Raw genomic sequence first — 12,856 nt, forward strand, 5'->3', positions numbered from 1 at the left:
TAAAAATAAAATAAAATTAGGGAAAAAAAAAAAAACAGTGTGAACTGGCACTGATTCCTACCCTGTTACTGAGATTAGCATGGCACCAATTGAATTATGCTACTAAGTAAAGCAACAGAAGATACTCAATTTGAGTAAATTCACAGAAACATTTGGTGTTATAGAGAATATTAGAAACTTCTGAAGCAGTCTAGAACTTATGAAGCTGGAAAAAGGCACCACCCTTACTCAAACAACAAAAAATGGCTAGATAAACTAAAATCTCATAATTTTTCTTGGAGACATGAACGCTTAAAATTATGCAGCAACCAAATACCCTGAAACCCAAGAAGGATAGTTTGCAGGTTAGGAGAGAAAGGATGGACAGCCAGTCCCAACTGTGGTAGAGCATGGGAGGAAGGAACAACGACCCAATACACACATAAAAAGGAATTAGGTAGAACTTCAACAAACTGCTAAAGGCTAAGTGTGGGCTATCATAGAAAAATAGCAGCCCTGGGAGTCTCACACACAAGGTGAATTCACACTGACTCTTAGATTCTTTTCTAAGAGCCCTCACTGTGCACATAAGAGGACACTTTGCCGGGAGAACAGGAAATTGGAAAGTCAGCGGTGCAAGCATGGAGGAGGGGACTGACTACCACTGCAGGAAAAGCAAAAACCCCTCCTCCCCTCAAAGCCTCTCTCCTACAGAAAAAGAACTTAAGCCGCTAAGGGAAGAGAGTCAAACCTGCTGACTCCGGCACACAGAACAGATACAGACTTGCTGGGAAAGAAGGAAAGAAAAAAACGCTATACTCTTGGAAAAGGAGCAGGAACACTCCTTCCTCTGGAACAGGACAGAAAACTCTCCCCTAGGAAAGATCGGAGTTTCACTATCATAGGTGAAAGTGAGGTGAGAGTCGCTCAGTCGTGTCCAACTCTTTGCGACCCCATGGACTAGACAGCCCATGGAATTCTCCAGGCCAGAACACTGGAGTGGGTAGCCTTTCCCTTCTCTAGGGCATCTTCCCAACCTAGGGATCGAACCCATGTTGCAGGCGGATTCTTTACCAGCTGAGCCACAAAGACCAGTTTCACTATCATAGGTAGGAGGGACCAAAATGCTGAGAAGGTCCCATCCTGGAGACCAGGTACACAAGAGCTATCTAGGATTGAAGTCGGACTAGAAAAACAGAGAAGTCCTGCCTCTGATCCTCTGCATTGAGTAACAACCATCACATTTTACCACTGGAGGCAGGGCAAGAGCATGGAGACAGACACCCCTTGAAGCCCAGGGATAGAGAGATAACTGAAAACGATTATGGAGGAGGAATACTAAGAAAACTCCTCTGGCACAACTGCCCCTGCCACAAACACTAGAATCTTTAGAGGAATCTGAAGCCTGTGATACTGAAGGTAACCATAACAAAACAGAACAAAAAAAAAAACCACCAATCTAAAACCCAGGTCAATTCCTTACTCAACTTCCACTATAAAAGTCTGACAGAAAAGAGGTAATCATTTCAGAGTGTAAATACCATTTTTTTCAATATCTACTAATGTTTCAGTTCAGTTTAGTTCAGTCGCTCAGTCGTGTCCGACTCTTTGTGACCCCATGGACTGCAGCATGCCAGGCCTCCCTGTCCATCACCAACTCCTGAAGTTTACTCAAACTCACATCCATTGAGTCGGTGATGCCATCCAGCCATCTCATCCTCTTTTGTCTCCTTTTCCTTCGGCCTTCAATCTTTCCCAGCATCAGTCTTTTCCAATGAGTCAGTTCTTCACATCAGGTGGCCAAAGTACTGGAGTTTCAGCTTCAGCATCAATTCTTTCAATGAATATTCAGGACTGATTTCCTTTAGGATGGACTTGTTAGATCTCCTTGCAGTCCAAGGGACTCTCAAGAGTCTTCTCCAACACCACAGTTCAAAAGCATCAATTCTTTGGAGCTCAGCTTTCTTTAGAGTCCAACTCTCATACCCATACCTGACTACTGGAAAAACTATAGCTTTGACTAGATGGACTTTGTTAGCAAAGTAATGTCTCTGCTTTTTAATACGCTGTCTAGGTTGGGCATAGCTTTTCTTCCAAGGAGCCAGCGTCTTTTCATTTCATTGCTGCAGTCACCATCTGCATTTTGGAGCCCAAAAAAATAAAGTCTGTCACTGTTTCCACTGTTTCTGCATCTATGTGCTATGAAATGATGGGACTGGATGCCATGATCTTAGTTTTCTGAATGTTGAGCTTTAAGCCAACCTTTTCACTCTCCTCTTTCATCAAGAGCCTCTTTAGTTCTCCTTCACTTTCTGCCATAAGGGTGGTGTCATCTGCATATCTGAGGTTATTGATATTTCTCCCGGCAATCTTGATCCCAGCTTGTGCTTCCTCCAGCCCAGCGTTTCTAATGATGTTGCTCTGCATATAAGTTAAATAAGCAGGGTGACAATACACAGCCTTGACGTACTCCTTTTCCTATTCGGAACCAGTCTGTTGTTCCATGTCCAGTTCTAACTGTTGCTTCCTGACCTGCATACAGATTTCTCAAGAGGCAGATCAGGTGGTCTGGTATTCCCATCTTTTTCAGAATTTTCCACAGTTTAGCATTTGGTAAACATTTATGACAGACTTCCTAGGTGGTGCTAGTGGTAAAGAACCCGCCTGCCAATGCAGGACATGTAAGAGATGAGGGTTCGATCCCCGGGTCGGGAAGATCCCCTGGAGGAAGGCACAGCAATCCACTCCAGTATTCTTGCCTGGAAAATCCCATGGACAGCCGAGCCTGGCAGGCTACAGTCCACAGGGTCACAAAGAATCAGACACCACTGAGGTTGGACATGACTTAGCACAGCACATTTACGACACACAAACAAAAGAAACAAATATTATCAAAAGATAAAGCAATCACTAGAAATAGACTCAGAGATGAACCAGATGTTTAAATTAACAAACAGGGACTTTAAATAGCTATGATTAATATGTTAAAGAATTTAGGGGGAAAGGTAGATGAAACAAAGAAACAGGGAATTTCAACATAGGAAAAACTCCTTTAAGGGTCAAATGAAAAATCCATAAATAAAAAACATAGCAAAGATGAAAGATTCCTTAGAATCATTAGTAGATTCAATAAAGCCAAAGAAAGAAGTAGTAGACTTGAAGCTAGACCAATTAAAAAACCCAAAGCAAAACACTAAGAGGAAAAAAAGGGGAAATAAATAGAGCACCTAAAGCAAAGGGACAAATACCAAATGGTTACCAAAATTAAATGCTCTGCTGCTTTAAAACTCAACATTCAAAAAAACTAAGATCATGGCATCCAGTCCCATCACTTCATGGCAAACAGATGGGGAAACAATAGAATCAGTGATAGACTTTATTTTCTTAGGCTCCAAAACCACTGTGGATGGTGACTGCAGCCATGAAATTAAAAGATGCTTGCTCCTTGGAAGAAAACCTATGATAAACCTAGACAGCATCTTAAAAAGTAGAGACATCACTTTGCCAACAAAGGTCCCGTCTAATCAAACTATGTTTTTTCCAGTAGTTGGACCATAAAGAAGGCTGAGCACCAAAAAGTTGATGCTTTCGAACTGTGGTGCTGGAGAAGACTCTTGAGAGTCCCTTGGACAGCAAGGAGATCAAACTAGTCAATCCTAAAGGAAATCAACCCTGAATATTTATTGGAAGGACTGATGGTGAAGCTAAAGCTCCAATACTTTGGTCACCTGATGTGAAAAGCCAAGTCACTGAAAAAGACCCCGATGCTGGGAAAGATTTGAGGGCAGAAGAAGGGGGTGACAGAAGATGAGATGGTTGGATGGCATCATCGACTCAATGGACATGAGTTTGAGCTAACTCTGGGAGGTAGTGAAGGACAGTGAAGCCTGGTGAGCCGCAATCCATGGGGCTGTAAAGAGTTGGATACAACTGAGTAACTGAACAGCAACAACAACAAGCATATGTATAATTAGATTCCCAGAAAGATGAGGATGGGGCAAAAGAAAAACTAGAAGAAATAATGGCAGTGAATTTTCAAAATAATGCAGGACATCAAGCCAGAAGATCCAAGAATCTCAATGAATCTCAAGCAGGATTAAACACATACACACACTTCATATCTTTACTGCTAAATATTAAAGATAAAATCTTAAAAGAAGGCAGAGGGAAAAAAGCCACATTGACTAGAGCAGACTTTTCTTCAGAAACTATGTAATCCAGAAGATACAGAATATCATCTCTAAGACATAGAGATGATAACCTAGAATGCTAGATGATAGATAACCTAGATGCCAACCTAGAATTTCATGCAAGGAAAATATACCACAGTAATAAAAAGCAAAATGAAAATTTTTTCAACCAAACATTGCTAGCAGACCTGCAATATGAAAACTGTAAAGAAAGTTCTTAAGGCAGGAAGAATATGATGCCAGACAGAAACCTGGATCTATTCAAAGAAATAAAAAGTTCCAAAAATTGAAAAAGTTAAAGGTTTTGATTTTAAATCACTCCAAAACATAACCGATCTTTTAAAACAAAAATAGCATCAATGTATCCTAAGGTTTTAAATATGCAAAAAATAAAATGTATGTCAAAATAGCGTAAAGGATGGGAGAGAAATTGGAAGTATACTGATAAAGGATCTGTATGCCTTATCTATTGCAGTAGTATATTACTTGAAGGTAAACTGTGAAAAAGATATATAGTGAAATCCTTAAGGCAGTTCCTCAGAAAATTTCAAAAAGGAGGTATAACTTAAGAGTCAGTTGAAAGATAAGAGTCACAAAAAATACTAAATTTACCCAAAATCAGGTTACAAAGGAGAGGAAAAAATGGACAAATCCCCCAATTTCAAGACAGTAGTTTTAAATCTAATTTCACCAACAGGTATATTAGGTGTAAATGATCTAAACACTCTCAGTTATAAGACAAAGAATGTCAGACTTGATTTTTTTTAAAAAGTCTATATTAAATCCACTTCAAATAAAAAGATATACGTATTTTAAAAGAAAAAGGAAAAAGAGCCTGACTTGTAAAGAGCAAGGAGAATGTTACTCTCACTCTCACAACAACAAAAATAAAAAAGCTGAATTAACTGAACATTCAAAAAATTCAACATTAAAAAAGCTAAGATTATGACAAATGGCTGGGTCACTTCATGGCAAATAGATGGGGAAACAGTGGAAACAGTGACTGACTATTTTTGGGGGGCTCCAAAATCACTGCAGATGGTGACTGCAACCATGAAATTAAAAGACATTTGCTCCTTGGAAGAACCAATCTAGACAGCATACTAAAAAGCAGAGACACTATTGCCGACAAAGGTCTGTCTAGTCCAGGCTATGGTTTTTCCAGTGGTCATGCACGGATGTGAGAGTTGGACTGTGAAGAAAGCTGAACGCCGAAGAATTGATGCTTTTGAGCTGTGGTGTTGGAGAAGACTCTTGAGAGTCCCTTGGACTGCAAGGAGATCCAACCAGTCAATCCCAAAGGAAAACAGTCCTGAATATTCACTGGAAGGACTGATGCTGAAGCTGAAACTCCAATACTTTGGCCACCTGATGCAAAGAACTGACTCATTTGAAAAGACCCTGATGCTGGGAAAGACTGAAGGTGGGAGAAGGGGACAACAGAGGATGAGATGGCTGGATGGCATCACAGATTCGACAGACATGAATTTGAGTAAGCTCCAGGAGTTGGTGATGGACAGGGAAGCCTGGAGTGCTGCAGTCCATGGGGTCGCAAAGAGTCAGACACGACTGAGTGACTGAACTAAACTGAACTGAAAACCAATAATTATTTAGGTCCAGTAGAGGTCACAAGGCAAACCACAACTCAGAAAACTGAAGAAACAGAAAACAGAGAATCACATCTTACCAGGAGCAGAAACTATCACTGGAGTTAGCAACTGGTCGAAAAACTGAACAACAGGGAAAACTTAAGAGTAATTACTAGTGGACTAATTGCTGGAGACTGAGTACAGGCTAGCTTGAGACAGTAAAAACAGCTGGATGCTCAGCCTCAAAGAGTGTTCCACATGTTCAGGGATTTTACCTCTAGAAGCCCCACCAGGTTCTCTTCATGGTAAAGATCAGAGAAAATTCTCTAGGAAATTCTGCAGGAGGCAGACAGAGAGGAAGGTAATCATTATGAATCACACCAAAAGCATTCTCTTTCCCGTAACAAAGGCCTGACTTAAAGGAAAACTCTTTTAACAGAGCCTAACCAATATGTTTTTTGTTGCTGTTGTTTTTTCACCAGAGCCTGACACAGAGGGCTTCCCTCGTGGCTCAGACAGTGAAGAATTCACCTGCAATGCGGGAGACCTGGGTTTGATCCCTGGGTTGGGAAGATCCCCTGCAGGAGGGCATGGCAACCCACTCCAGTATTCCTGCCTGGAGAATCCCATGAACAGAGGAGCCTGGAGAGCTTCAGTCTATGGGGTCGCAAAGAATCAGACACAACTGAGCAACTAAGCAAAGCACAGCACAACTGACGCAGGGAAAGGAAAATACATGACTCCATCCTCCTCTAGCCTTTCTGTCTCACCTAAGTGGGGTAAGAAAAGGTGAGAAGCACTTGCAAAGGTACAGGCATGGACACAGGCCCACTAAAAGACTAAGCTCTAATCACAGGATTATAGAACACTTCCATTCTCCCCATAACTTAACACCATATCAACAGGACTCCAATATAGTATCAGTAGGTTAAATTCAAAGAACTGCAAGCTTAGATGCCATTTAAGGAGTCTCTGCTGCTGCTGCTGCTGCTAAGTCGCTTCAGTCGTGTCCGACTCTGTTCGACCCCACAGACGGCAGCCCACCAGGCTCCCCCGTCTCTGGAATTCTCCAGGCAAGAACACTGGAGTGGGTTGCCATTTCCTTCTCCAATAAGGAGTCTCTAGAGAAATTCAAAGATAACAAAGGAGACAAAAACAAGGACACTAAAGGAATTTTAGACTCTGAATCTTAAGCCTTTATCCATCAGGCAGAAAATCAGTAAGTGTATGACTGAACTGAACCAGCACCATCAATCAGCTATATTAATTTGATATTTATAGATTGCTTCATCCAATGACAGCAGAATGCATGGTTATTCTCAAGTTTATGTGTAATATTAACCAAAATGGACCACATTTTGTGCTATAAAACACACACAAAAACATTCAAACAAATAGAAATCATTCAAATTGTACACCCAGACCACAACAAAATTAAACTAAAAATCAATAACAGAAAGCAGTGCTTTCTGAAATTTACTGCATTTATAGCATGAAATATATATATATTAGAAAAGAAGAAAGCTCTAAAGTCAATAACTTAAGTGTTCACCTTAGAAAACTAGAAAAAGAGGAGCAAATTAAATTCAAAATAAGCAGGAGAAAGAAATAATAAAAATCAGAAAATAAATCAAAATCAATGAAACTAAAAACAGGAAATTAATAGAGAAAAATCACCAATACTGAAAAGTTGGTTCTTTGAAAAGGTCAATAAAATCAATAAACCTCTAACCAGGCTAAACAAGAAAAAAAGAAAGAAGACATAAATTACTAATATAAAAAACAAAAGAGGAGCCATCACTATTGATCCCATGGATAAAAGGGTATTATAAGGAGCTCCAAGCCCACAAACTTGATAAATAAAATGGACCAATTCCTTGAAAGACACAACCCACCAAAACTCACACAAGGAGGAACAGATAATCTGAATAAAGCCTATATCTATTATAAAAATTGAATCAAAAGTTAATAACCTTCTAAAGAAATCACTAGGCCTAAATGGTTTCACCGGTGACTTCTGTCAAACATTTAAGGAAGAAATAATACCAAGTGTCCAAAATTTCTTTCAGAAAATAGAAGCAGAGGGAATACTTTCTGACTGCTTACCTATGGGTAGCATTACTCTAAAAACGAAACCAGACAAAGACATTACAAGAAAGGAAAATTAAAGAATAATATCTCTCATGAACACAAATGCAAAAATTCACAAGAAAATATTAGCAAATTGAACGTTAGTATAAAAAAATTATTCACCATAATCAATTGGAATTTATTCCAGGTATGCAAAGTTGGTTCAATGTTCTAAAATTAATATAATCTATCAAAACAACAGGCTAAATGAGAAAAACCATATTATTATACTAAGAGATGTTGAGAAAGCATTTCACAAATTCAACATTCATTCAAGGCAAAACTCTATCAGCACATCTACCGAAATTAGGGGGACTTCCTCAACTTTATATATCCACAAGAAACAACAGCTAACACCATATTTGGGGCTTCCCAGGTGGCTCAGCGGTAAAAGGTCCACCTCTAAATGCAGGAGACACAGGTTCAATCCCCGGGTTGGGTAGATCCCTTGGAGAAAGAAATGGCAACTCCAGTATTCTTGCCTGGAAAATCCCATGGTCAGAGAAGTCTAGGGGGGCTACAGTCCATAGGATTGCAAAAAAAAAAAGAGTCAGACACGACTTGTGACTAAACAACAACAACCCTTTTTGCCACTTCTATGTAACATCATATTGAAAGTCTTAGCTCATGCAATGAGACAAGAGAAGGAAATAAAAGTTATAGACTGGAAAGGAAGAAATAAAAATAAATGAACCCAGTCACTCTACTCCTAAGTATCTACTCAAGAAAAATAAAAATATATGTCTACATAAAAACCTGTACATGAATGCTTATGGTAGCTTCCTCCATAATCACCAAATATTGGAAGCAACCTTATCTTAGTTAACTTAGCACCCTGAAACACCAAACATGCATTACTTCACAATTTCTATGAGATAGGAATTTGGGGCCAGTTTGGTTATCCAGTGGCTGGAGGATCCATTCTAAGGTGATTTAATCATATGACTGTTGCCAGGAGGCCCCAGTCCTCCACTGGCTATTGTCAGAAGGCCATGTCTCTTGCCCCATCAACCTCTCCACGGGTCCCCTTGTTTCCTCACAAAATGGGAGCTAGTTTTCCCTAGACGGTGTGATCCAAACAAGAGCATGCAGAGCCATGATGTCTTTTATGATCTAGCCTCAGAAACTGCATACTGAGACTGCAATCTGCCATATTCTCCTGGTTCCAGAGACTAACCCTGACACAATGTGGGAGAGGTCATCAGAGGGGCATGAAAACCAGGAAACAGGAATCACTGGTACCATTTGGGAAGCTGACTACCACAAACCTAAAGGTCCATTAACTGGTGAATAGGTAACAAAGTGTGATACATCCATACAGTGGAATAGTAATCAGCAATAAGAAGGAACCAACTCCTAAAGGAACAATCACAAATATACTATACTAAGTGAAAGAAGTAAGACCTCAAAAGCTACATAAAATATGATTACATTTATATGGCATTCTGAGAAAGGTAAAAACCAAAGAGACACAAAACAGATCAAGTTGTCAGTGGTCTGGGACAGGGCAAAAGACTGACTAAAAAGAGACATGAGGAAATTTCTTTAAATGATGAAAATAATCTATATTTAATTGTGATGGTGCTTTGATTTGTGATGTGCTTGTTAAAATTCATATAACTATAAATACAAAAAGGGTGAGTTTTTCTTAAGTAAATTATACCTCAAATTACTCATAAAAAGAGAGAGAAAAGAATCTTAAGAGGAAACAGAAGAGGCTGGGTTGGGAAGATGGTTTCAGGAGTCTTATGTATAAATAGTAGAGCTTTCTGAGAGAAAAATGACTACTGAATCAATAACATTATCGTTTAAATTCCTTAAGCTAAAAACTTTCCCTGAGCTTGAGTCTACAGATTGAAAATGCGTATCATATTACAGGCTTTATGGATGAGAAAAGATACACATATATCCTGGCAAAAGTCTTGAACTCTAAGAATCAATAGAAAGAAAGAAAGAACAAGTTACTTAGCAAGTAAGACAGACAGATATACACTGTCTTACCTGCAACGTGATAAAAAAGGAAATGGTAAACTAGCATGCACAACTTTTTGAGAAAAGGACTGCCACTCAAGAATTCTATCCCAGTGCTTGCTTTGACAGCACATATACTAAAATTGGAATGACAGCCAGAAGATTAGCATGGCTCCTGTGTAAGGATGACATGCAAATTTGTAAAGCACTACATATTTATTTTGCTTTAGGTCCAGGAAAAGGATGCAGTGTTAAGTCCATAAAGAAATTTTCAGTCCCTGGTGATGTGAGTTCTAGCTTGAATACGACACATTAAATGGGGAGAATTAATCCAACTTCATCCTAGTCAAAGTCTGAAGTGACCCCTTTCTCAAAATAGAAAAAAATGTACTTTATCAAATGGGGGGGGGGGGGAAAAGAGAATTCTATCTCAACCAAGAGTAAAATAAAATTATTTAGAGGTCTATAATCCCTCAGAAAATGTATCATTCATTTATCCCATCCAGAGAAATAGTCAAAAAAATGCCAACCAAGTAACTGAATCATAGCAAAAAGAGGGAGGATAAAGGGACCTTATAACACGTGCAGTTAAACTGAAGTGGATACTAGTAAAGCAATTAAGAAGAGGTATATAACAAACGAAAATCCAATTAGATTTTAAAATTAAAGCCTCTGAACAAAGGGCTTCCCTGGTGGCTGAGATGGTAAAGAATCTGCATTTAATGCGGGAGACCTGGGTTCAATCCCTGGGTTAGGAAGATGCCCTGGAGAAGAGAATAGCACTCCACTCCAGTATTCTTGCCTGGAGAATTCCATGGACAGAGGAGCCTGGCGAGCTAAGGGTGGTCAAGAGTCAAACACGACTGAGTCACTCACACACACATACACATCTAAACAAAACGAATATTAAAGTTAACTTTCAGTAGTTAACATAGTTTCTTCCTGTTTTGTTTTACCTGGTTTACAAGATGAGAGTGACCAAACAGCTTGTGACCCAATTTCCCGTACTGTTCCAGTCCTTTCCAACTGCTTAGGGTCAGCACCAGGAGGTGTCTTGTTTGGTGTGGTCATTTTAAAAATACTCTATGTAGAAAAAAAAGAATGTTCACATTATACCAGGACCTGAGCATCTTTATACAAATGGTAAAAGTTTAACAGCCAGTGTATCACTAATGTAACCTGGATAGTAACCATCTATTTTCAAGAGCAGTTGACATAACCACTGCAATTTAAAAGGCTTGAGAATTCAGTTTTGTTTCTACAATGTAACATATTATGACTTACAAGTTGTGCAAAGCAGCAGAATATAGTAGTCAGAACTCCATAGGATCAGGATGTCAACTCTTGAGTTGACTCTTGCCTTTAACTAGTCTAGACTTTTGAGGGGTCTGGGCTTTCCCGTTTCCTGCCAAAGGAGTTGATGTGTAACTCTATAATGCTGTGCAGTTCTATACCTCTATGAGCAAAAATTCCAATTCAAATGCAGTTTTTTCTCTAAAAAAGTCAGACTGAAATCTTAATCCTGGAATATGTAAATATTGGTTTACATCTTAAATAATCCATTAAGTGATTAAGTGATGCAGAGAAAAATTGCATCTCTTCATTAATTGTCAAAAATTCCAATTACATGTGCTCTTACCGTAGAACATAAAGTCAGAAGAATGCCTTTAATGTCTAGAAGTGAGTAACAGGCCTATTCTAAACCACAAGTTTACTTCATCTTTCACATCTTTTGTTAGTTAATCTTGGTAAGTGTGTCCAAATGTGGGGAGGAAAAAAAAAAAAAAAAAACCTCTGGATAGTGTACAACATGTAAAATTGCTTCAGTAATGCAGTTTCAACTACTAAACATCGTTATACCTACATGCTATTATGAACCTGGCCCAGAAGGTTTGCACACTGTCTCCTTGATATCCACCTCCTATCAGATCTCAGTTGTTCCCTAACTCTTCACACTTGATACTCTTTAAATAATACCAGACACTGAACTACAGACTGGAAAGCACTGAGGCTTAAATGATCCATTAGCAGTTTTCTGAATCAGTACATGGGTGAATGGATAGGTTCAATAATAAACTAAAGTATTCCCACCTGCAAGTTAAGTAAGATCTAAGATGAGGTAATTAAACCTACGGCCACATCTTCAAATGTCCAAAAAATGCCAAACTGTCGCCGCAAAAGGCCCATCTCTATTTTGGAGCAGAATTCACCTGGCGAACTTGGCACTGGCCGCCACCAAGTGGAAAAAACACGGAGCTCGAAGAAGAATGGGTTCCGGGCCATTCCGTTCAGGAGCTAAGGTCAAGGAGAGAAAGCCACCGCGAGCAGTGTCTGGTCCAGACTCTGTCGGTTCTGCTTGACACCTCTGTCAGAAGTACTAAAATGGGCAACCTCTAAAGATCCATTTCTGACCCCCGGGCCTTGAGGAAATGGCGTAAAAGAAGACTGACAATGGAAAAGAGAAGGTGTTCGCTTAAGCTAGAACCATTCTCCCCGTCGGGGAAAGCCCACGCACTTACAGCTTGCGGACTCTGCTTGCTGCCACTCAGTTTTTCTGGATCCGCCGCAGCTCCGCGCCACTCCCACTCGGCTTCCCAGGCCCGCCTAGCTTCCCCAGAGATGTCACTGGGGTCGCAGTACAATGACGTCAGTCCCAGCCGCCCCTCCCTACCTCTTTCTACAGCTCCGCCTGGCGCGCCCTGGCGCGCACGCGCATTACGTCCTTGTGGCATGCGTGAGGCGGCGGCTGGGCACCGCCATTTTGGCCGGTGGCCGCTGGAACACGCTGTGTGGCTGAGAAGTGAAAAGCAAGCGCCGATTTGATCTCTGCGTTCCCCTCCGCAAAGGGAATCTGTTTCTCCAGGTACGTGAATAGACTGGAGGGGGTTGGTCTTTAGCTGCAGTCTGCCGCGGTCTAAACACCGTGGGGACATTCTCCGAGAGCCTTTGGTTAGGCCTCAGGTGGCGGCTGCAGCAGCGCGTGGCAGCCGGCTTGGA

General features: G+C 40.3%; 2 protein-coding genes across 4 annotated transcripts in view; one reads left to right on the forward strand and one right to left on the reverse strand.

Moving 5' to 3' along the window:
- ANAPC10 (anaphase promoting complex subunit 10) overlaps positions 1 to 12,856 on the reverse strand; it is an 88,559-nt gene that overhangs the window by 74,329 nt on the left and 1,374 nt on the right. The window contains exons 1-2 of one of the 2 annotated variants that reach the window (XM_010839123.1): positions 12,379 to 12,716; positions 10,816 to 10,942 (exon numbers count right to left, since the gene is read on the reverse strand). In XM_010839123.1, coding sequence (XP_010837425.1) covers positions 10,816 to 10,942; positions 12,379 to 12,591 — 340 coding nt within the window. In that variant the 5' untranslated portion in view covers positions 12,592 to 12,716. Of the gene's footprint in view, positions 1 to 10,815; positions 10,943 to 12,378; positions 12,717 to 12,856 lie in introns of those variants that run through there. The other variant, XM_010839124.1, reaches the window with a different exon arrangement.
- ABCE1 (ATP-binding cassette, sub-family E (OABP), member 1) overlaps positions 12,590 to 12,856 on the forward strand; it is a 32,992-nt gene continuing 32,725 nt past the window's right edge. The window contains exon 1 of one of the 2 annotated variants that reach the window (XM_010839121.1): positions 12,590 to 12,722. The gene's annotated coding sequence lies outside the window, so the exon portion shown is untranslated. The remainder of the gene's footprint in view (positions 12,723 to 12,856) is intronic. The other variant, XM_010839122.1, reaches the window with a different exon arrangement.

Source organism: Bison bison, unplaced genomic scaffold, assembly GCF_000754665.1.
Source record: "Bison bison bison isolate TAMUID 2011002044 unplaced genomic scaffold, Bison_UMD1.0 scf7180017864111, whole genome shotgun sequence".
Taxonomy (NCBI): Eukaryota; Metazoa; Chordata; class Mammalia; order Artiodactyla; family Bovidae; genus Bison; species Bison bison.